Below are 25,460 nucleotides of genomic sequence, written 5' to 3' on the forward strand. Positions count from 1 at the left end.
TAAGTGGCTGACTGTTGAGAAGAGGACTCTGCTGTTGCCTGTACCAGTGTTGATGAGGTTGGAGTAGTATGAGGTTTTGGCAGTGGTGAGGGCATTCTTGTAGTGATGGAGGTGGTCCGAATACATTTGGTGGTGTACAGTGAGTTGAGTCTTATTGTAGAGTCGCTCCAGTCGACGACCAGTGGCTTTGAGCTGGCGCAGATGAGGAGTGAACCAGGGAGAAGTGTGGGTGAATGAGACTGAGGGGGTTTTCAGGGGGGCCAGGGTGGTGGGGGAGGAGGAGAGGCAGTTATTGTAGTGAGTCACCAGGTCAGTCAGGGAGGAAGCTGGGGGAGGGTTGGGGTAGGAGCTGATCAGGGTGGAGAGGTCTGTGGTGTTGATAAGTTTGATGTTTCTGAAGGAGATGGTCCGTTGTTCCTTGGTTTTGTGTAGTTGGGTATGAATGTCAAAAAGTACAGCTTTGTGGTCGGAGATGGGGAAATCAATGACATCAAGGTTAGTGGGAGTGATGTCAGTGCAGCAGATTAAATCCAGAATGTGACCTTTGTTATGGGTTGGGAGGTTGACATGTTGTGTGATGCCAAGACAGTCCAGAAGTGATGTGAAGTCATTAGCAAAAGTACAGGATGGGTTGTCAATGTGGATGTTGAAATCACCAAGGAGGATAACAGTGGGGGACATTGCACATACAGATGTAAGTAGTGATGAGAATTCATTGAGGAAAACGGCAGAGGGTTTTGGTGGTCTGTAAATGGTGACAATGATAGTGGGTTTGGGGCCTGAGAGTTTTACAGATAGACATTCAAAGGAGGAGTGAATGGGGACTGTGACAGTAGTGACTTTGATGTTATCACGATGGAGGAGAGCGAGGCCACCCCCCCTCCCATTAACCCGGGGTTTACTAATAAAAGAAGAACCTGGTGGGACAGCCTCATTTAGATGGGAGAAGTAATTTGGTTGTTGCCAGGTCTCAGTGAGGCAGAGAATGTCTAGGCTCTGGTCAACAATAAAGTCATTTATCAAAAGGGCCTTATTACTGAGGGATCTGGTGTTCAGCAGACAGAGTTTCAGACAGGTGAGTGGAGTGTAGCAGGTTGCTTTGAGCAGAGGGGACAGTACACTGTGATTGACGGGACTGACCGTACGGGCTGTGCGAGGAGGGGGGCGGGGCCCAGTGGACCAGAAGGAGCGGATGTTTTTGTTGCTGGTGTGAGTGTACTGAAAATTCCGTCCAGAGCCTCGGTGGATGTATTTTGGTCGTTTGAGAATGTCGAGGTGGGATGCAAGCTGAGGTGGGGGGGTCCTTGAGAAGATCCGTAGACGTAACATCTCCGTTACCGAGTAACGGAGCGGCAGAGATGCGCTCGTTACGTGAGAGTCAAACATAGCGCAATCCAGAGGAACAAAATAATAACAAAATAACATTCAACCTAAGGGTGACATATTATACCACCAGGTGTGAGTGTGATTAAAAATTTAAAATACTGGAAATTGCCCCTTATAAAAGCAGTGGTACAGTAATGGCACAGCATGATAAATGCTGTGAATCAACCACACATGAACACAGATGGGTTAGTTTGGCTTTGTTGGCCTTGACAGCAACGACAGCAGTACAGGCCTGAAACACGGTACCTCCTACCGTCAGATGCAGCGCCATGCGTACCTGAGCAAACCAGCCCTGTTTTGATACGTTAAACCACATGCCTAGTGGTGAACAGTGCCTCACGGGTCGACTGGAGGCCTTGAGTGTTTATATTTCGAAGCTAATGTCTATAATGGTGTTTTTAGAAATGTATTTGTAATACAGACACAGAGGTTCTGGGCTTGTTTCTTGGAAGCACCAGTGATTTGTGGATTGTTTTTGGCAGCGCAGTTTATAAATTGGTGACAGATCGATCACCGTTTGTATTTTAGGAAGTAGAAACTGTAAAAATACTTTTTGAAATGTTTTTCTGTCCAATACATGTTACATATAGATAATTTGTGTTACAGCCAACCGTTGGACCCATATCCTCAACATTCAAATTGGGGACAAATGCGCCTCGGTGAATCACCATCCCAGAAACAAACATACATATATACAGTACATGCAATTTTTTGGGGGTTGCAGAATAATGTAGGACAATATTAGAAGAAACGGCTCAGGAAAAATGACTTTCAGAATACCAGCATGCACATTTCAGCTGCAAAGTCTGCAACTAAAATACGATACAGTCCATCAAAAGCTCCAAGAACTCAACGTATTTAAAATAATAAAGTTTTCTGTCAGATTTTTCAGAACGGCATGTCCCTGCCAATCATCTTTCAGAGAGAACTGACAAATAATTTCAAAGACAACAGCAAGAGTTTCTTTATGCCTTAGTTGACACCCAGTCCACTATGAAAGCAATGAACTGGCAACACACAAAGGCAAGATATTCATGCATACATGCATTCATATATACATCAATAACATCTTTATCCTAATATTATATTCAAGTGGGGGCAGGATTATATTGACTATGGGGTTGGAGTCACGGCCAAAAAAAGGTTATTGGTTCGTGGCTTAGAGTCCTCATCCTACCTGTAAAAACATATAATCCCTCAGTTCTCCTTAATTGCTTTCACTTTCAAACTTTGGACAAGAATTTCTTCTTAATGACATAGTCATGGGTCTCTCTCTTTGTCCACATAAAACGGCAGTAAGACCCTGAGGTGAACAGGTCGCATGCGGCGGTCGAGCGAGAACTCTTCATGTACCTTGGACTCCTTGATCTTCACAGCGATGACCTGTTTCCTCTGGCGGATGATCTCCACCAGCTCATCACACTCCTCCACCAGCTTGGCCTCGTGCATCGCAGTGTTCACCTGCACACACACACACACACACACACACACACACACACACACACACACACACACACACACACACACACACACACACACACACACACACACACCATATGAATTAACACAGGGCAAGAGAGCGAGAGTGAGCGAGAGAGAGAGAGTGAGAGAGACTAAAAGAGCCATGAAAGGAAGAGACTGACCTAAACTTTAAAATGCTTCCACAAACAACAGAAGGAGAGATAGAGAGAGAGAGAGAGAGGGAGAGGGAGAGGGAGAGGGAGAGGGAGAGAGAGAGAGAGAGAGAGAGCGAGAGAGAGCGAGAGAGAGAGAGAGAGAGAGAGAGAGAGAGAGAGAGAGAGCGAGAGAGAGCGCGAGAGAGAGAGAGAGAGAGAGAGAGAGAGAGACCGAGACCGAGACCGATACCGAGACCGAGACCGAGACAGATAAGGGGAACTCAAAGAGCCAAAGAAAGGCAGAGACTGACCTAAACCTTCAAATAATTCCACAAACGGCAGAGAGTGTAGAATCAGAGGTTAAACTGGATCAATGATCTTCCAACTCCAATACTTGGGGGCCCTCTTTTTTGTTTTAAACATGGTAATAATAGATATATTCTTCTATGATCGTCAACATACTTATCAATGCCTATTTTTCTCTGTTACTATAATAAGGCATAATGATTTTTACGATTTTTAAGACAGCCATTTCATTTTACATTTTACCTTCCAAATGAACCATATCTTACAGAGAAGATTACAAAGAGAGAAGTGAGAGATGCCATTTTTGGTAATTTCAGAGTTATTGTTATTGTCTTATAAATTGCTCTTTTTTTTCTTTTTGTAAGGATTCCAGTCAGGTGCAAAGCATATTGAACAGCACAATCCAATTACTCTATTATAATGATGGTACCAGTTGCTCATGCCTGTTAAATAGAGGCTTCAAAATTGAATTGACACATGACGTTTTCAATAGTGAATACCTCCCTTTTGACCAGATCTAGGGAGCTTGATTCTGACGATAATGTCCAGTAAAATAGGGGATGAACGTGGCCTGAAGAGCCTGGCCTGGCTCTTCTAATTCCTCAAAATTTGTTTGGACTGAGGCATTGTATATATCGTACATAACGCTTACACAAGTATTTAATATATACTCTGTATGTGTGGGGCGGATCTGGAATGCCAGGCCGGCCCATCTGCGGAATATCTTCTGCCAAAACACAGACAGAGCAGCCAGCAGCCTACCTTTCACCAGCTCTCCGGGAGAACCTTTGTTAATGTCGGTAAAACACTGACCTGGCTTTGGGCCGCGGCCCCACAGATCTGGCAACCCCCGAAGAGTCAATTATGTAGTGAGTGTCTTAACAGCTTGGGGTTTAGTCAGTGGAGGGAAAGGGCAAACAACAACAATAATTAGAAGGCAGAGAGCAGCAAGGTATGAGTCTGAGGCTCAGAGTCTCTGGAAAATATTGTGAAATATTGAGTAGAGCAGAGAGCTTTTTCGCTCCTACGTAAGCAACTGCAAGACAGGTGAGAAACCTCCGGAAAAACAAAGCCAACGCGGGGGGAGTTTCATAACTCTGTGATATTTGACATTCATTCCAGGAAAAACAAAGTTATTTTAGGTCAGATGATGCTTGCCTGTTTGAGTAGCATGAGTAAAATGAATTTGAGCAGTTACAACCTTAGTTGAATGAGTTTGTCCGGACTAGTTACATCACACTTACACTTTTTATTAGCTCGATGAGTAATAATTTCTTGTCTTGCTGCTGCTACTGTTAGCACTAATAATTGGGCTAGATAAAATACTCCAAGAAGAATGAGGTGTTCTATCAAGAGAATAATATTTCACTTGATATACAATCAGCAAATCATCCACATTTTGACACCCGGCAATTTTAAAATTACTTAAAAGAACAATGATTTTAAGTATGCTGCACAAAGCTAGAGCAACATTTTTTTCATGGCCTTTTCCTCAATATGCTGTTCTGTCATCTTGTCAGAAATATTGGACATACATTTTTGTAAAATAGTTTTCTTAAGTATTTGTTTTAAAGCCTTGCTAATTATGCTCGTTATTATTATTTTCTCCTCATAAAATTGGCACAAAAATTGTATCAGTTTTCAAGTCGTAACTTCCGTTCTTTACAGAAAGGGTCAGATTATTAACCTTGAATTAACAGTAGTCAATGCAGTAAGCATTAAGCAACAATATACTGACAGAGAATTAACAGTTCGATAAATGTCTTGTAATAATTAACTAGTTCATGTTGACTAATGGTATTAATCTATGCACTAATAAATAATATGGTTAGGATGACCCCCTAGTGGGTTAACGCTTAGGGAGTTAGGGTGAGGCAATTAATAAAAGATTTGTAGCAAATTAGTTAACTGTTAGTTAATTGTTAGTTAATGCTGTTTACTGACATAACTAATGTTAATTAATGGTTACGTTTTTAACCCTTATTTTAAAATGTTCCCAATGCTGTTGGGGAAACACTGAGGTCACAACAGTTCAGAAGGCTTTGGACTCAGATTATGCGCAAATCATTTGGTGGACAGAACTACACGTCGTTAAGACACAGCGCCGGCAGTGATTGAAGAGACCAATCTCCTGTCAGTTTTATTCCGGTCCACATCGTTAACAGAGCTGTGGTATTAATGTCATGTGGCAGAGTGTCAAACTACTTAACCCCCTGAGACCCCTATCCACTCAACTCTGCATAAAACTCATTAGTCCTCTCACACCCACTAAGCCACTTGAATAACAACATGTGTCAGACATGTGTACACACACACAGCCCACACACACACACACACACACACACACACACACACACACACACACACACACACACACACACACACACACACACAAAGACACGCACACACACACACGCACACACTATCTCAAGATAGAAAAAATATACTGCTCACAGCTGGATATTTTATATCCAGAATGTAGTATTAAAGGAGGTCTAAGGCCTCCGGTCAAAACACACGCTGTTCAGTCTGAGAACACAAGACTCCACAGGACTCAGAAATAGTCCTACTAGATAAGTGATCAAGGGAGGAAGCATGGAGGCACACAGATGTTGTCCTATCTTCTTCTTTTTGGCCCCCTACCCTTGGGTGTCTACATTAAAAATATTCATGCCCAACATGTAGCAAAACCTAAATGTACTCTTTCCTGAGCTGAGGGTAGTAGAACTTCCAAAAGGTTGTTTTAACTCAGTAAGTGATGCTATGTATTACATGAACCAACTGGATGATCTTAACCATATTCAGTACGGAGTAACTTATTTATCCAATTATTTGTAAACAATGTAAAAAATGGGAGGCTGATATATTTATATTTTGATATATATACTGATATATTGAGTTCTTGCCAGTATGTCATGATGATTTACATTTAGGAAATTTAGCAGACGCTTTTATCCAAAGCGACTTACAATAAGTACATTTGTCAAAAGAAGTGCATCAATATATCGCTGTCGGTACAGAAAGGATGTTCATAGAACCAAGTGCAAGTACAACAATCGCTAGGCTAACCAATTCCCCGTGTTACAGCAATGATAGCAGCTACTGCAGTTGCTACACAGTTAAGTAATATAATACAATACAATACAATACAACACAATACAATACAGTGTACAATGGTGGCCAGAAGGGGGAGGGTGGCTATGCAGTGTCAAGGTGGACTCTTAACAGGTGAGTCTTGAGTCTTTTTTGGAAGATAGTGAGCTCGTTCCACCACTGAGGTCCCAAAACCGAGAAAAGTTGTGCCTTTGCTAGCTCCTAGCGATGGCGGTACCCGACGATGATCAGTCATAATGTGAGACACATCTAGAGCCGGGAACAAGCTATGTTCATCATTATTTTGTAGCATTGAGCTTGTAGTGGTTGTCTGAAAAATTCTAGTATTACTGCTGTGAAAATCATCTTCATGTTGTATAATCGTTTCTTGATGATTGTTCTAAATACAAGTCATGTTTGAATTTCAGGTCAGATTTAGTTATGGTTTTATAATTATATAATACTTTTATAATTAAAATGACTGCCCAGGAAGTTTTGACACGGTGGCGCAGCCGTCTGGCAGGTGAATAAATAATGCATAAATAGAGCTAGGCCCTACTTAATGTTTAAACGAGGCCAAAAGACAAACAATCTCTAAGGTACTTCTCATGGTGAGGTGATTTAATAGACATGATATGAATGAACTACAGAGTGTTTTGTCTGTTTACATTTCTGTGTATCAAACTATTTCATCGAGATTGTAACAAATTATTTGGTCATAAACATCGGCCTAACTTGTAAAATGTGTTCAATTTGAGCAAACCTCTAATCTTCAATGATCCCCCTCCATCATCTTCTCGCAACACTGTATATGAACACAGTGCTGCCCATTGATGAAGGCCATACAATAAGGTTACAGTGGCATTAAAGCCTTTCTGGTGGCAAGATTAGAGAAGGGCTGAAATCATATTGTCCCGGTGGAATCAGCCATGGACAGGAAGCTTGGCAAAGCTATTATTCAATGAAAACCGGCAAAAAGAGTGTGCAAACATTCAATGCCCTTCTGACCGCCCCCCATACCGCCTCCATTCCTGATAAGGGTGTTCAAACACACACATTTGATTGAGGGGCGAGTGATGCTAAGTGACTGGTAGATTGAGCTCCCCCAATGCCACGGTGTGAGTCGCACCCTGAAAGCGAGCACGAGGGCAGATATATTATTTGGGAGAAGTGGACGGTTAGGGGATTATTAAGTAGGAAATTAGTTAGTTGCAATAAATATTTCAGTGGAGTTCTTATATCATCATGCTGGTAGAAGACTACTGCTCTAAAAGGGGTCACATAGTTGATGCATTAAATAGTATTTTCTAGGTTTGTAAGCGCAGTAGAGAAGCGCGTCTGTAAATATTGAACCAGTGGAGGGAGACTTGAGTCAGAGGGTCCCTGACAGTAGGATTAGGGCAGCAGTTAGAGCAAGCAGCGGATCCTAACCCTGTGTCCTCTCTCAGACAGGGTGTGTGCTTCTGAACCCTAACCCTCAACCTACATTACTGTACAAGAACCTAATCTTTGGCAATGAGCAGCCTATCGTTGTCAAATGATATTCAAACACATGTTCCATTAGCGCACATATCACACGTGCGCTAACACAAAGACAACCTTAACTGTTAATTAGTCCTACTTTGCATCAAGGTCACCAGTGTAAGAAAACCGTGCACACGAGTTGCTCTCAAACCACTGGAGCAGTACTGTGTTGCCCCTTCTATGGGAGGGGCTCTTTGGTGAACTAAGTGAGCCAGGCTTCCATGTACAACCCATGGTTTATTAAGAAGCATTTTCATTAAATAGGTTAACGTTTCTCAGTGCTTCTATCAGATGGTTACATCACACGGCAAAGGTGGAACCAAATATTGGCCAGGATGGAGAGGAAGAGAAGAGAATGAGGGTCAAGCTAATTGAATATCTATCTGATTGTCTGGTATGAGGAGTGTACCTGAATTAACAGAGCTGGCGATGACTTGTCAAGCCAATGCTGACACAGAACCTCACTATGGGCAAGATCTTACATGCGGAAAAGCCCCGCAAGGCATTAGCGGTAGCCCTCAAGTCCACCAGACGAAAGCAACAGACTTGTTTGGGATTTGGGGGTCTCCTGGGATGTCGAAGCTGATTCACCCTGCTTTTGATCATGTCTTTGACGCCAATAGAATTCGAGGCAAACAAGAATTTGGGTCACCCCTAAAACCCGTCGGTGATTCTTCTTGCTTTGCACCACAGTCTACGCCCATGCGTGCCACTCCGATCCTCATTGATTTACCTTTCTTACGTTGTCTTACTTTGTTGTCTTCCATCCTTTCAGATACATAAGGTTATGCATCCTCAGGGTTACTTGAGGATGCCAACCGATGAAATACACTCAACTATGAGCTGTCATTTCGCATATCTACTGTGCATGTTATTTGACTGCAATCTACTTTGACTTGAGGGCACAACATTTCGCCACAGAATATACAGCGCTTCACCGATGGGAATAGCAAAGGTAAACAATGCTTTGTGAGAATCTGCTACTGCCAACGATATACCATCCTGGGCATCTTTAGTACTGTGGCGACCGGTCCTGAGTGCCGCAAAGGATCCTTTGAGGGTCCAGACCGTTATTAGTTGGACTTTACGCATGCCTCCGGGGTGCTTTGCGGTTCTGACATTAGGTGGTTGCAGTGGTGCAGTTATAGTGTACACACCTAGTTGAAGGTGGAGGTGGGAAATTCGGACTCCGCCATTGCGATGTTTAGGGTGGTAGGATAAGCCTTGTGATGGTTGTGTGTTCTGTGGGTGTTGTGTAAATAAAGGCAGTTCCTGTAGTTGTCCGGTAAAGGGGACGCAAGAACCGCAGATAACGTTTCACCCTACGCTACAATATCAAGACAAAGATGCAAGAACAAATTATATTCATAATAATCATTAATAACACTTAGAGATATGGTGTGTAACTTTATACATTGTTTTACATTTGTATTTTATTATTATTAAATTGTTAGCGAATTAGGGAGCTTGAATATCATTGTACTGCTAACATCTGACATATTTTAAACATTGAATTGCAAGTACCATATATTTGTTACATTATTCAGGGGTACTTAATTTGCCTTAATTTTGTTAGAGAATGTGATCCTGTTACTGACTGCTATTCATTATTCTTAAACACTGCTTTTTGTAGAGATATTCAACTTCACATGGTCTTTGGGTGTATGGACTAGTAAGCAGCATGACTCACTAGACTCTAGACATGACTGTATCTGCTCCATACATGTCAGGGGTATCTGAAGGGGAGTCAGGGGGAGATAGTCGGTGAGCTTGAGTCACCGGCTTGTGGAGGAGGAGAAGCCCCATTAATGCTCAGCTGTGGCCGCTGATATTTATAGAAAGGCTTTTCTCCATAGCTTACACTCACATCTAAATTAGGAGACAACGCAATCTTACCTTATCAAGCTATGGCTATTAGAACATAGCTTGATATTTTTGGTCTCATTGATACTGTAATATCCATCAGAAATAATAACAATATACTCAATTCTGTGTCATCTCCAGTTTAAAACCATAATGTCAACAACTAAATAAAAAATTTAAACCTGGGTTAGGCAATATATTTTTTATGCATTATATTGGTCATATTTGTTGACATGTTTTTGGTTGTATTTGTGGAAATTCTCAACATCCCGACAACAATCAATAAATCGAATAAACACTAAATAAACGAAATAAACAATCTGGTATCAGAGGCTGTGGCAGGCTTGCTAAGCCAAACATCACATTCGGCACGAATGAAACGATTGGATGGCTTACCTGTCTGTCTACTTACCTGACACTCATTGCACACTACCAGAGTGTACTAAAGTGAGCAAGCTAGTCATACGCTTTAGGGGAGTGGCTTTGAAGGGAGGCCTGATGGGAAGGGTGGGAGTTTTTGGGTTGGATACAAAATCTATCTTCCTCTGGCTGGTTCCTCCAAACTGCATACCCAAGCTTTAATAACCGGTTTGAAGTTGCAACAATAAATCGTACCAGCGCTACAGATACAATTTTGGATTTATAATGGAATTGTGTTCTTTTAAATAGTGCCAAGAAATTAAGAAGGAAGAAATAAAGACAGAAAGTGTTCAATTTAGAGTCCAATCATTCTCTGGCCAGCAGCCAGCGACCAGGACAGAAGCAAGTATTTCTTTATTGCCAGTGCATTGACTACTGTCAAGAGACAATGAGAAACGCATAAACAAAGGATGATAGAAAGAAGAGAACAATAGATTGGAACAAACCGCTAATTAAAAGGAGCAGCAGGCAGCAACAACAACAGGGCAGAGGATTTAAAGCTGCGCTCTAACAAACAAGAGCACACTCAACACTCAACACTCACTACCAAGCCACTACCAGGCCGCGGCCACTACCAAGCCACTACTGGGCCAAAGCTGCTACCAGGCGTCTGTAGGCACCAGAGAATCTCCACCGTGAAGGTTAGGATGGCCGAGGGGCCCACGTACTGCTCCCCGTTTACAGCGGAGTGCTAAGCCCTGTCTATAGGAGCAGTCGATGTTCACAAATTAATGAGGACGTGTGAAAGTCACGGGCGGGAGAGCGGAGATGAATGTGGATGGTGGACACATACACATGCCTGTAACACACTAATGCAGGCGTTTGTGCATGCAGGCACACCTAGTTGCAGGTAGAAACACACACACACACACACACACACACACACACACACACACACACACACACACACACACACACACACACACACACACACACACACACACACACACACACACACACACACACACACACACACGTCCACGGGATGGCTCACCTCCACCTGCTGGCAGATCTGGATGAGCTTGGCCATTTGGTTCTCCAGCTCGCTGTTTCTCTTCACCAGGTTGGTCAGGTTGTTCTCCAGGGTTTGCTACGAGGAGGCAAGAGATGTGTGGTTAATGGAGGGAGATGGAGGTCCGGGAGTATGGAGAGTGAAAAGGGACAAAGGTACCCGATACTGACTTAGCAGAAGCACATCTCAGGGATTGACTGACATTTTAAACTACACTGTGAACCAGTTACTCACTCAAGTGAAGTGAAGGCGAGCATGTTTCAACACATTTAACAACCATCACTCTCTGCTCTTACTAATTCTATTGGAGCCGTTTGTGGATTCTATTAAGGTTTTTTTAGAATTCCATGTATAAAAAAACCTCTGAATTATGCCAGAAAACCACCAACAAAATTGGCCTGACTTTCTCTAACTTAATTATGTGTGGATTTACGAGCAACACTATTCCCAAATTGTTTCTGAGGTGGTTTTAATGATACACCACAGAGCTACAGGCTCCCTTCCACTGGGGTCTCACATCCGTCCCTATCGACCACTAAAATAATGATCCTGGAAGCCACTCGGCATATTTGTCTCATGAAGCGGATCAGAAACATATGGCTCGGTTGGAAGCAGTTGGTTATGTTTCATTGAATGTTACAGACGCTATACTGCACCCACAGGTAACGTGCACAACCAGCTCTATGCCACATTCTTCAAGTTGCGCCTGTTTAGGTCCTCAGAGACCTGACCTATATACACAACCGTGTGCGATATAAACAACAGCCCTAATGAAACAAACAAGATCCCATCTGAAATCCTTTCTAAATTCAAATCAATGTAGAATTATCAATGGTCTAAACTTGGGGTAGACTTTTAATACGGTGCATGGCTAACAAGCAATGGAGGTATTTAAAACCACCGTTTGATTTGTAATGTATGTGCCATGCACATCACATGAATAATGAAGTGTGTGCTGTAATTATGTTTCTTTGTCAGCCTCGGTGAGGCGCTAAATATTTAGATATGCATATTGGTTCCCAGTCGAGGGAATAAGAAAACAAAGTATTAATGAGAAAAAGTATTCATAAGCCAGGGTACAACGATGTGAATTCTTCAAACTACTGTCTCTCCTAGAACTCTCTTTCTTGCCTATCCTAGCCTAGGAAACAATATGAGATATATCTAGGACTGAATAGAGGCTTGCCATGCAGAGTTTGTGGGAACTTTGAGGGAATGATTTTCATTGCTGATCATCCCATCAATATTTTTGATTCATTATCAAATACAAGTTACATTAAACAGCCTGGGAAGAACAAGTTACAAACATAAACAACCCTACTTCGTGTTTGCCCAGTTGGCAGGCTTTCTGCTCATAAAACACGGTCAGTCCGGAACCGGAATGACCATGAATATTCAGTGGTTACTGCATACGCACATAAACACAATGACAGCACTTGGTACGGCGGGCTTGACTTTCAAGTTGCATCAACAACCAAACATTCTCCTTGAAGGATCAAACCAAGAAGCCTTAGCTGATGATTTAATGATTACATAATACGCTATTAGCACTTCAAACCTAGTCCGAAAGCCAAGACAAAACCACACACACACACACACACACACACACACACACACACACACACACACACACACACACACACACACACACACACACACACACAACCATCCAAACACACACATACACACACACAAGTCCAGAAATACCTTCTCACACACACCCGTCCACACAAACCCAACCACTAACACACACGTCCACAAACACAAACACACACACACACACACACACACACACACACACACACACACACACACACACACACACACACAAACACACCTGTCCACACGCAAACACCCAACCACGCACAGACCCTTCCACACACACACACACACACACACACACACACACACACACACACACACACACACACACACACACACACACACACACACACACACACACACACACACACACACACACCAGTACAAACACACACACACCCAGCCTTACAAACACGTCCGTCCACACACACACACCCGTCTATACACAAACGTCCACGCACACACCCATCCACACACACACCCGTCCACAGAAACACACCCGTCCACATACACCAAACCACACACACCCCCATCCACACACAGACCCGTCCACATACACCAAACCACACAAACACCCATCCACAGACACACCCGTCCACAGACACACACCCATCCACATACACCAAACCACACACACATTCATCCACGCACCAGAGCACTTTGCAAAGTGTTGACAGATACACAACATCATGAATTAAACCCCGCCACATAACGAAGGCAAATCGGCGACGGCGGTAATGGAGCATCAAACGCATTTGAAGAAAAAAACACCGGCCACAATAACATCAACCACACCAACCACAACAACAACAACAACAACAGCAACAACAACAGGCTGTGCGGAGGCAGCCATGAAACAGAGCGGCAGATGAAAGCAGCGTGCGTTTGAAGCCGGGCGGGGCATGCATGTGAGGGGGAGGGGGACGGGGACGGGGGACCCAGACTGCCGCACCTGGCCCGCACCGCCCTGATCAGCTCATGCTGGTCCCTCTCTCTCTCTCTCTCTCTCTCTCTCTCTGTCTGCCTCTCTCACTGTCTGTCTGCGTCTTTGTCTGTCTCTCCCTCTCTCACTCTCTCACTGTATGTCTCTCTCTCTCTCTTTCTCAGTCCATCTCTTAGTCTCTCTCTCTGTCTCTCTCCGTCTCTCTCTCTCTCTCTTGGCAGATCTCTCTGAGGTCTTCTGTCTGGTGCTGGTACTTCTCTAGTGAGTATATGTTTTCTGCAGTTTGAGTCTAACAGCATATGCGGCTCCATACACTATAGGTACTATATATATCAGTATATCAGATGTTCATCTGCTGGGGTTCTGTATTAATGTCGGGACAGTGTTGCCTCTTCTAGGCTGTGGATCATTTTACGACTCCGCCTGCTTATATCAGCTGTCCAGATTTATCGTTCCATCCATCATGCCCTTCTGACTGTCTTGTCTGTCAGCTCGTCAGTCGGTCAGTGGCCGTCACTGTCAGAATGTTTCACTGTCCATGACAACCGGGATGTTAAGGGTGTCTGTCCTCTGTCTGTCTGTCTGTCTGTCTGTCTGTCTGTCTGTCTGTCTGTCTGTCTGTCTGTCTGTCTGTCTGTCTGTCTGTCTGTCTGTCTGTCTGTCTGTCTGTCTGTCTGTCTGTCAGTCTGTCTGTCTGTGTTGTGGCATCCAGCGCGATTTCGCATGGACCCACTTTGACGAGGGTAGATAGATGTTCAGTACGCGAGTTCAGTATTTCGAGTTTCAGCTTTTATTGTACACAACTTAGGGTTTGCAACAAACACGATATAGACCACGGTCAAAAACTGTGTCCTTCTACACCCGCCAACCCATTCAAAACAACCCACCACCTGTTACCTGTAAGTAAAGGTGAATCACCAAAAAGGGGGGGGGCTTAGACACCCAATCGGTGCCCAACACTAAGCACCCCGTGACACAGGCTATACCAAACATCACATCAGAGTCTAGATCGCGATACTTACAATATTCCAAAATAACAGAAATTACCAAACAATATAAATATCACAAATAAATCATAAACAGCAGAAATGGCTCCAACATCCCGGCCCCTAATTGTCCATAATATCCAATTGACAATTATACAATAATAAACGTGGAGCATTTCGGTTTTCCTTTCAGCAGGAGCAGATGATTGGGTGTGAGGGCCTCTGGATCACGTGCACAATCATAAACTGCAGTGAGAGGTCTATCGTTTAGGATGGTTTCTACCTCACACAGAACAGTATGCAGGCTCTCGTCATCCAACATCTGCTGTCTGACGAAAGAGTAGAGGACCTTTTTGACAGTACGGATGAGTCTCTCCCATGCGCCTCCATGGTGTGAGCCGAAAGGCGGATTGAAACTCCACTTTATTCCTCTTGCTGACAAGCGCTGCTGGATCGTGTCATTATTCAAAAGAGCAAGTGACTCTCTCAGCTTACGTTCTGCTCCTACAAAGTTTGTGCCATTGTCAGAGAACATTTCTTTGACCTGACCCCTTCTGCACATGAATCTTCGGAGAGCACAGATACAAGAGTCAGTGTCCAAAGAATGTGCCAGCTCTAGATGGACGGCTCTACTGACAAGGCAGGTGAATATGACGCCGTACCTTTTCACCACACTCCGGCCCCTCTTTGCTTCTATTGGGCCAAAGTAATCAACGCCCACGTAGGTGAAGGGAGGGTGGTTCGGCTGTGTTCGGCTGAGAGGCAAGTCAGACATTTTCTGCACACTAGGGGGAGTGTGCCAACGTCTGCAGAATATGCAGTTTTTCAAGATTGTTCTGGTGGCAGAAGTGGCTTTTATGACCCAGTATTTCTGGCGAAGTTTTGAAAGCATCTGGTTTCTGCCACCATGGCCTACCGAAATATGGATGTGATGCAGGAGCAGTCTGGTCAGATGGCTGTCTTTGGGTAGAATGGCCGGATGCTTGAACTCTTCCGGCATTGCCATCCTACTCAGTCTTCCGCCTACTCTCAGTACTCCATCACAGAGGTAAGGGTCAAGTTTGAAAAGCTTGCTGCTAGCTTTAACAGTAATCTTTCCTGCTTCCAGTGCTGAGATCTCCTCCCGGAAGTGTAGTTGTTGAACACAGCGCAAGAGAGTCTCTTCAGCACGTGCAAGATTTTCAACAGACAGATGTTCCTGTGTCTGTACCTTTGGATCTTTTCCAGGTACCTCGGACTGTTGGTGAGCGAGTGCTGCAGCTTTTCTCTTTCTGCTCAAATGTATGAGCAGATCCCTGAATTGCAGGAGCCTTGCTGTTGCTCTTTTGAGGCGATCCCATGAAGAGAAGTGCTTAATGAATTCAGTGACCGGATCTCGTGTTTCTGTTGCAGCTGTGCCAAAGACTGCAACAGTCTTTTTGATCTCCAGGTCATCAGCAGCAAGAGAGATGGAATTCTCTGGGTATTTGGGCCAGGTTTTCTCTGGCTGTTTCAGAAAGGCTGGACCATGTAGCCATTTTTCAGACTTCAGAAATGTTTCAGCCGTCAGGCCCCGAGAGGCGTCATCCGCAGGGTTGAGGACACTGCTCACGTATCGCCACTGAGACTTCTCTGACAGATCCCTGATGGTGGATACTCTGTTCGCTACATATGTCTGAAAGCGGATGGTGTCGCTGAAGATGTATTTCATGACAGTGGTGCTGTCAGTCCAGTAGACTGGTGGCTGAAGAGAGTATTCAAGCTCCTTTTCCAGCATTCTGTTAATTCGAACGGCCAGGACTGCGGCTGCTAGTTCCAGTCTGGGAATGGTGATCGGTTTCAGCGGGGCTACTCTTCCTTTGCCCATCACAAAGGCAATGTGAATGAGACCTCTGGTGTTGGTGAGTCTCAAGTAGCTCGCTGGGCCATATCCCACCTCACTGGCATCACAGAAATGATGTAGCTGGGCATAAGAAACTTCTCCGAAGTCCTGTGGCCGGTAACATCTTCTGATGTTATGGATTGTCAACTGGCTCAGACCACCAGATCCATGTCTCCCATCTCTTGGCAGCGGAGGGAGGAATCTCTGAGTCCCATCCATAGCTTCCTCTGCAGAGTTCTTGCATTATCCTCTTTGCTGGAAGGACCATAGGTGCAAGAAATCCAAGAGGATCGAAAACAGAGTTGGCCACTGAGAGAATGCCCCGCCGTGTGTAAGGCTGTTGTTTTAGAGAGAGATTAAAGCCAAAGGTGTCTGACGCAACGTTCCACTGCACACCAAGAGCGCGCTCTAATGGTAGCTCACTCTTCTCCAGGTTGACATCTGCAATTTCCTTCAAAGCTCGGTCTTCTTCTGGGATTGAGGCTAACACATATCTGCTGTTGCTCACCCACTTAGTTAGCTTAAAGCCTCCTGTTGCACATGCCGCTCTGAGTTCACTGACCATACGTATGGCTTGTCGGTCGGAGGTAACAGATTTAAGACAGTCGTCGACATAAAAGTTGTTTCTGATGGTATTTAGAACGTCTCTGTCCACCTGGCCCTCATTATCAATGGCAGTTCTCTTCAAAGCGTAGTTGGCGCAGCTTGGTGAGGAGACAGCGCCAAAAAGATGTACTACCATTCTGTACTCAACTAGGGGTTGGTCGACATTGCCGTGAGGCCACCATAGGAACCTCAAGAAGTCAGCATCATTTTCAGGGACTCGGACTTGATGAAACATCCCCTCAATATCTGCCATAATGGCCACTGGTTCCTGTCTGAATCTGAGTATGCCGCCCAGGAGTGTGTTTGTCAGATCAGGTCCTTGCAGTAACTGAAGATTGAGTGAGGTGCCCTGAAATGATGCAGCGCAGTCGAATACTACACGGATTTTGTGTTTCTTCTTGTGGTATACTCCATGGTGGGGTATGTACCACACCCTACCATCGCTTCTTGACAGTTGGTCATCTGGTACCTGCTCAGCATGGCCTTTGTCAAACATTGCATTCATGAACTTATTGTAGTCTGAACGAAATGACTCATTCTTCATGAGCTTCCTCCGCAGCGCCATGGCTCTGAGCTCTGCTAAAGTCTTGTTGTTTGGCATGGTCAAGTTCTCATCCCGGAAGGGCAGTCGCATCATATAATGGCCATCTTTCTTCACAGTTGACTCATCAGCAATTTTCAAGAATTTCTTGTCTTCAAAAGACAGTTCAGATTGCTCCTCACAAGCCCTTTCCGGGAAGTCCAGGTTGTACTGCTTGACCAGCAGTTCCTCTAATCTTGTCACAGAGATTCTGTTGGAAGAGACACACGGTCGGCCACGTTCATCAGTAGGTGCACCACCACTCAATGGTCCGTTGATGATCCATCCTAAGTGGGTCTTGACAGCATAAGGCCCGTCTCCTTGGCTGTGAATGATTCTCCAAGGCTCCAGTGCCCATGGGGCATTGGCCCCGATAAGCAGACCTATATCTGCTTTAATGGCTGCAAGTTGAACGTCTTTTAAGTATGGCCACTTCTGCAAGTCCTTCTGTGCAACAATGTTCTCATGGCCCACTGGGATTCTGGATTGCGTGAATACTTCAGGTAAGTGCATAAAGTCTGTTCCATCAATGCTGCAAGTGACAACGCTTTCTTGTCCCATTGTTTGTAGTAGGATTTCAGTTCTTCTGCCCTCAACATGCAGATCTTCCATCAGCTTCTCTGTGCAGAAACATGCATTGCTTCCAGGATCGAGGAATGCGTAGGTTTGTATGAATTGGTTGCTTTTCACACTCTTTACCTTCACAGGCACAATGGCAAGCTTACAGTCAGATGCACCGGCCCCAGTATGCTTCGTAGCCAATGCAACACCAACTGAATTACTTCTGGTTTTGGTAATGGTGGAATGCTCCACTTGGCCACTATGGCTAGTGTGGCCCTGATATGCAGAAGGCCTTTGGATTGGGGCTTGTTGTATATGGATATGCAGAATTGTCGGATGTTTTTTCTGACATGTTTGGCAGGTCAGACGTTTCTTGCATGCGCTACTTGTGTGACCTTTAATAAGACAAGCAAAGCACATTCCATTTTCTTTTAAGAACTGAACCTTTTCTGTATGTTGCTTTGCTGCCATCTGGTGGCAGGATTCCATGAAGTGGTTTCCTTTGCAGAAGATGCATGGCTTTGTGAACGCCACTCTTGAGAGGTTCTCTGGTTCTCTGGTTCCCTCCTCGCTCAGCGGTGCATGAGTCACTACTGGAGTGATTGTGGTAGCAAAACTTTTCCTGCTCACAGTCCTCTGTTCAGGTGTTTTTATGCTTCTAGCAGGTGACTGTTGGAGAGAGCCGAACACTGGGTCTAACAACATTCTTGACTGCCTTTCAACAAATTCCACAACATGACAAAATCTAGCTCTTCTCTGCGTGTCTTCCTGTATGTTCCATGCTTTGACTCTCCATCTTTCCTGTAGCTTGAATGGTAATTTTGACAGGATCAGCTTTAAGTTGGATGGGGTGTCAAGCTCAGACATCTCCGACAAGTCTCTGGCTACGTTACAACAGCTTCTTAAATACAGGGCATAGCTATGCAGCTCTTTTCCGTCCTCAGCTCTAATGATATTCCATGCCAGGGCCTTCTCAATGTAGGCATTTGTGAGGTGATACGGATCTCCAAAGCGAGCATTCAGCAGACGCTTAGCTTCTACGTACCCATAATTCGCATCCATATGTAGACAGCTACGAACAAGCTCTTTTGGCTGACCAGATGTGTATTGCTCCAGGAAATAAAGACGGTCGAGGTCACTGTCTGTCTTTCTTTCAAAACAATGTTCAAAAGCCTGAATAAATGGACGGTAGCTTAAAATATCACCATTAAAAACAGGTATTTCTCTTATTGGCAGAGAGGCTTGTCTTTGTTGTTGAATGATTAAATTTGCAAGATAATTCTGTGTGTTTAGTGGACTGTGTGGCAGTCCAGGTTGCAGATCGAGAGGGGGGGTCACATGTTCATGTTCTATCCGATTACGAATCCTTGCTGGCTGGTCCACATTAACGGTGGTTGAAGTCTGTGCTTGTGCTTCTGTTTGAACCGTTAATCCAGTATTGAGATACATTGTTTTTGGTGCCTCTTCAATCATTCTCTGGAGAGGTGTTTTAGGAACAGCACCCAGTCCTGTTAATTCAGCTGGAGATTTCTCCTCATAGCTTTCCAAATATGCATTCATTCCGTCACCTGGAATGTGTGATGTAAAGTCACTAGTGGATTGAAGGTGAACACTTGAATCGTAACTTTCTAAAGCTCTCAATTTGGCATCAGCTGCAGCCATTTTAGTTTGAATATCGATCATCTCCATTCTGGTTTGGAGTTGTGCTTGCTGAAGTTCGAGAGCGTGCTTTTGCTGCAGCCCTGCTGCCGTGGCCGCAAGGGCTGCTTTCTCCGCAGCTGCTTGTGCGCGCATGGATGGGAGAGAGGAGGAGGAGGCCTTTGATCCAATCCTAGACGCACTGTCTCCGGGCGTAATTTCACTCTGTAGAGCGGTTTCTGTTTGTAAATCCAATCGTTGTGTTTCTACTTTAGAATGTGTCCACTCATCCATATGATTTACGTAGCTTTCAAAGTCATTTCTTTTAGGTTCATACCATTCAGTATGATCCGTCTCCTTCTCTTCCTTGGACATCAAAGCTTGAACGGATGCGTGCGCCTCCTTAAATCCACTCATTGCACATTTTAACGCAGCAATGCTCTCGCATATTAGTTCAACACCCGAGTGTCCATCAAAAAGAACCTTAGTTTCCTTCATTTTTCTCGTGCATATTCCCAGTTTTGCACGTCGGGACGCAATTAAATCCTTTAGTTGCTTCATTTTTCAATCCACGTCTTTTTCCAGGTTAAAGTTCCACAGTTAGATTTAACTCTGTTTTAATTATTATTTGTCGCTACTTTCGGCGATCTATTCTCAGCATTTTGCAGTCTGTTGGGACAATATTTACAATCTCCTTCGGAATAGTTGGCTGTGGTTTGAATAAGGTATTTCATTTCTCTGTAACAAACGTTTTACTCACGGACTGCTGTAGGATGCGTCAAACAATCCTTCCAATGCGTTGTCTTTGTATCGGCAATCCAAAACAGGCAAAGTCCTTTGCTTGCGAAAGTTTGTTTCCTTGGCTCAAATCCACAGACTGACACGGAGACTTGTTGATTGATTCGGACAGTTTTTGACTTATGTTGTGGCATCCAGCGCGATTTCGCATGGACCCACTTTGACGAGGGTAGATAGATGTTCAGTACGCGAGTTCAGTATTTCGAGTTTCAGCTTTTATTGTACACAACTTAGGGTTTGCAACAAACACGATATAGACCACGGTCAAAAACTGTGTCCTTCTACACCCGCCAAACCATTCAAAACAACCCACCACCTGTTACCTGTAAGTAAAGGTGAATCACCAAAAAGGGGGGGGGCTTAGACACCCAATCGGTGCCCAACACTAAGCACCCCGTGACACAGGCTATACCAAACATCACATCAGAGTCTAGATCGCGATACTTACAATATTCCAAAATAACAGAAATTACCAAACAATATAAATATCACAAATAAATCATAAACAGCAGAAATGGCTCCAACAGTCTGTCCGTCTGTCTGTCTGTCTGTCTGTCTGTCTGTCAGGCTGTCTGTCTGTCAGGCTGTCTTTCCGTCTATCGGTCTGTATGTATCAGGGTGCCTGTCTGTCTGTGTCTGTGTGGCTGTCTATTTGTCGGTCTGTCTGTCTGTGTCTATCAGGGTGTCTATCTGTCCATCTGTGTGTATCAGGGTGTCTGTCTGTCTATGTGCATCAGGGTGTCTGACTGGCTATCTGTCTGTCTGTGTGTATCAGGGTGTCTGTCTGTCTTTCTGTGTGTCTGTGTGTATCAGGGTGTCTATCTGTCTGTCTGTGTGTATCAGGGTGTCTGTCTGTGTGTCTGTGTGTATCAGGGTGTCTATCTGTCTGTCTGTGTCTTTCAGGGTGTTTGTGTGGTTTCAGGGGCGGCCAGGAGACTCACCGCAGCGCTCGACTTTGACGCCTCCAATACCGCATCTGAAACTCTGCCGGGGCTCACCTGATAGGCCTACACACACACGCGCGCACGCACGCACACACACACACACACACACACACACACACACACACACACACACACACACACACACACACACACACAGGCAAGCCTTACTGATCTGATCACACACTATCAACTGTCTCAAAGACAAAGCAGCTCCAGAATATGGTGGATTTTGGATTATGTTATCATCCATATTCGTCCATAGGCCACAGAACTGGTCCAGGAGGGTGCTTCCGTTTAGTAGAGAACAGATATAATCCATGGAGTACAGGACAGCACGGAACTGTGCGTGTGGCACCAAGTGTCCTGCAGGGCAACCAGTCTAACCTAGGAACACACATGGCCAAAAAAGGCTTTTGAATTGCACCAGGGTGTACGTCTGTGTTGTGTTTTAGTGTGTTTGTGTGTGTGTTTTTGTTTGTGTGCATCTGTGTGTATGAATGGCCTTTTGTGTCTGTTTCTTTGTGTGTATTTGGACCTATGTTTGCATGTGTGTGTGTGTCTGCACGTGCATGCCTGTGCGTGTGTGTGTGAAGCAGAGTTTGATGTGGAGCATCAGTGAGGGGGGACAGATGGGTCATTAATTAGCAAGCTGCAGACCCAGATGATTAAAACATCAGACCCCAGCAGGCTCCCAGGAGACACTCGTGTAACAAACTCCTATGTCCAGCGTGTGTGTGTGTGCGTGTGCGTGTGTGTGTGTGTCTGTGTGTGTGTGTGTATGTGCGTGCGTGCATTTAACAAAGTGTTTGCAGGTGCAAAGCCTTTGTGCATATGCAAATGTCGTGCTGCTGTTTATGGGTACACCTGCGCTGTCACAGAGGTGACTATGTTTATAACATAAGGACCTGCTGAGCTTTGGAACCATATGTGTGTGTGTGTGTGTGTGAATATATATTCATTAAGTCTGAGGGTCTGTGCAAGTACAAGATACAGTAGGTCATGCTCGAGGGGTGTGTGTGTGTGTGTGAGTTCATGTGCCTTTGTGTGCACATGTGTTGGCTGCATGTGTTCGGCTGTTAGGGGCTTTGGAGGGTTGAGCCTGCAGCATTATTAAGCTGAGAGAGAGAGAGAGAGAGAGAGAGAGAGAGAGAGAGAGAGAGAGAGAGAGAGAGAGAGAGAGGGGGGGGGGGGGGGGGGAGGGGGGGACAGACAGACAGATAGACAGATAGACAGAGAGAGAGAGAGAGAGAGAGAGAAGGCCAGAGACAGAGAGAGCGAGAGGATATGGAGTCACTGTCTTCAACAAGCTCATTAAAAACATGCTGCAGACATCAAAGGCATTCACTCAGACGGAAAAATTGGAACGAGAGAGAGAGATTGATTCAAAGTTGAAGAAGACAGTAAAGATAGAGAGAAGAAAAAAGTATATTGTAAGATAGAGGGGAATATGCACAGAAAGAGAAGGAAAGGCGTAGAGAAGTCTAGAGAGAATGATAGAGAGAAAGAAAGCCATACATATAGAAACAGACACACAGACAGATTGCAAGGGATGGAGGCAGATACAGTAAGATATGGTCAGCTATATTCAGGGAAAACAGGGACAGTAGATGGAGAAGAGAGGGGAAGGAAGGATGGAAGGATGGAGAATGCACTGCCTTGACAGAGATGAAACAGCAAAACTGAAGAATAAATATCTAAAAGATTTGGAAGAGGGAAAGAGAGAGGAGCCGGGAAACACACGGTGGTCAGCTCAGAGCACGGACCTCCCTCTCCCTCTCTTTCTCCCCCCGTCCATTTATTTCCTTCTCCCTTAAATTCCTCAGTTTCCTGTCTTCTATCTCTTATTTGCTCAGTTGCTGCCTCTCCTTGTCCCTTTCCCGCCCTCCCTCCGTCCTTATTCCACCAGGGGACAGGGGAGCGTGGCCTCCTGTCTGCTGACGGCCGGTCGGCTGGGGTTAGACCAGCGGTACCGGAGGTAGACACCAGCCCCTTTGCTCTTCATGCTCCAATCTGAGCCTCTGCATCCTGCTCCTCTCAAGCTGATTAGGCTGCACCGGTGGGTCAGACAGAGAGACAGGCCCAGAGAGAGGGAGAGAGAAAGAGAGAGGGAGAGCGAGAGAGGAGAGGGGAGAGTGAGAGTGAGTGGGAGCAGGAGAGAGAGAGACAGCGAAAAAGAGAGAGAGAGAGAGAGAGAGAGAGAGGGAGAGAGAGAGAGAGAGAGAGAGAGAGAGAGAGAGAGAGAGAGGCCTATGTTCAAGTGGGTGACTTGGTGGAGCTGGAGGAGGCTGAAGAAAATTCCCGCTACGTCCTCCAGTGTATTGGTGTTCACCCAGGAGTCTGCTAAGAGGTTTAGTTGCTGTTATTTTCCCTCACTGTCTGTCACTAACCGTCTCCATTATGACAAGACAATAAAAGGGAAACAAAGAAATAAAGTGTATGATCATTCCTTGCCAAATTCATAAGAAATATGAAATGTATTAGAATTATTCTGCGTAAAGATTTTTAGCAAACTTTGTGTTTTACAACTTTGTGCTGTAGTCAGCAGATGGGATCAATTGATGGATTTTATACATATTAAATCCTGCAGCAGGTACAAGCTTGAAGTCGACCCATCATTGAGGTGAACCTTGCTATGTTATTGTGAAATGGGTCAAAGGGAAATTGTTATCAACAATCAGGTTAAAAAGGAGAGCAGTGAATGCTTCTTGAAGTTCTACGTATGACACAGAGGGATGATTGTAAAACTAGAAAGGCATTTTAGTTGTCGAGTTATATAATGTTTTGGGTTTTGTGCCACATTGCATCGTTGCCTAATAAGCTTGACAACATTGTGTTGCTAATTCTCTCACGCTTTAGAGCAACATCACAGAAAATATTCAAGGAAAATAACCGGCCAAACAAGTCTCACACGCAAGATTTAGTTCTGAGGCCAAATATCTCACTTCAAAGTCTTCGTTTTGCCCTCTTAATTACCCCGGGATCGCTTCTGAAGCTCGTGGTGAACAAAGAGAGCCCGGGAGAGAGAGACGGTAAGAGAAACAGACAAATATTACAAAGAAAATGAACGATTTTAAACTCAAGGATTTGGGCCGAGAACAGACTCAGCTTACAGCCGATTTTAACAAGAGGCCTCACAGCGCCAGGATGTGTCAGTAACTTGAGCCAGCTGAGGAATGGGCTTGTTTTGTTGGAGGGTGACATTCCATAGGACAGAGTCTTCCTGTGACGGTCTGCTAGGGTGAGGCCAAACCGACGGGGAACGACGGGATCTCCTCGCTCGCTGGGAGGGGGCCAGCGACAGCTGCTGAAGTGACTGAACAATCCTGTGCTTCAACCACTTGTATTACACCGATAGCGCAACAAGAGGATAGAAGATAAATATATTTTATGTGTATATACCGGTTTGAGACGAATGCAACCCAAACAAGAGGAATATGTGCAGCGTCCTTTGAAGTTTGGACTCGGGACAAACCCGCGTGACCTTTGAGGAGACGGGCGTTAACGTTCAAAGGCACTCACGGCGGCACGTTGGTGGGGATCTTAACGCCCCCATGGGAGGTACTGATCTGAGTTCAGGGAATATCCACAGGGTAAGGGTACCACAGGACCCAGGGGACGGGCCGCCCTCCCTCACCCTCCCTGCATCTTAATGATGTGCCAAAGCCTCCTTAAATAGCCCAAATGTCCACCACTTAATTCCCAATTTTCTCCCCACACATGG

The 25,460-nt window shown here is 44.8% G+C and overlaps 1 protein-coding gene and 1 non-coding gene across 5 annotated transcripts in view; both read right to left on the reverse strand.

The window, feature by feature from the left end:
* The window catches only part of mid2 (midline 2), a 104,618-nt gene that overhangs the window by 34,785 nt on the left and 44,373 nt on the right, over positions 1 to 25,460 (reverse strand). For 2 of the 4 annotated variants that reach the window (XM_030368321.1, XM_030368322.1), the window contains exons 3-5: positions 21,737 to 21,802; positions 11,203 to 11,298; positions 2,740 to 2,847 (exon numbers count right to left, since the gene is read on the reverse strand). In XM_030368321.1, the coding sequence (XP_030224181.1) occupies positions 2,740 to 2,847; positions 11,203 to 11,298; positions 21,737 to 21,802 (270 nt within the window). The remainder of the gene's footprint in view (positions 1 to 2,739; positions 2,848 to 11,202; positions 11,299 to 21,736; positions 21,803 to 25,460) is intronic. The other 2 variants (XM_030368323.1, XM_030368324.1) reach the window with 2 other exon arrangements.
* On the reverse strand, positions 2,283 to 2,412 carry LOC115552936 (small nucleolar RNA SNORA13). Its single transcript, XR_003978413.1, has one exon. It is a non-coding gene; the product is annotated as a small nucleolar RNA SNORA13 (small nucleolar RNA).

This window comes from Gadus morhua, chromosome 10 (genome assembly GCF_902167405.1).
Source record: "Gadus morhua chromosome 10, gadMor3.0, whole genome shotgun sequence".
NCBI lineage: Eukaryota > Metazoa > Chordata > Actinopteri > Gadiformes > Gadidae > Gadus > Gadus morhua.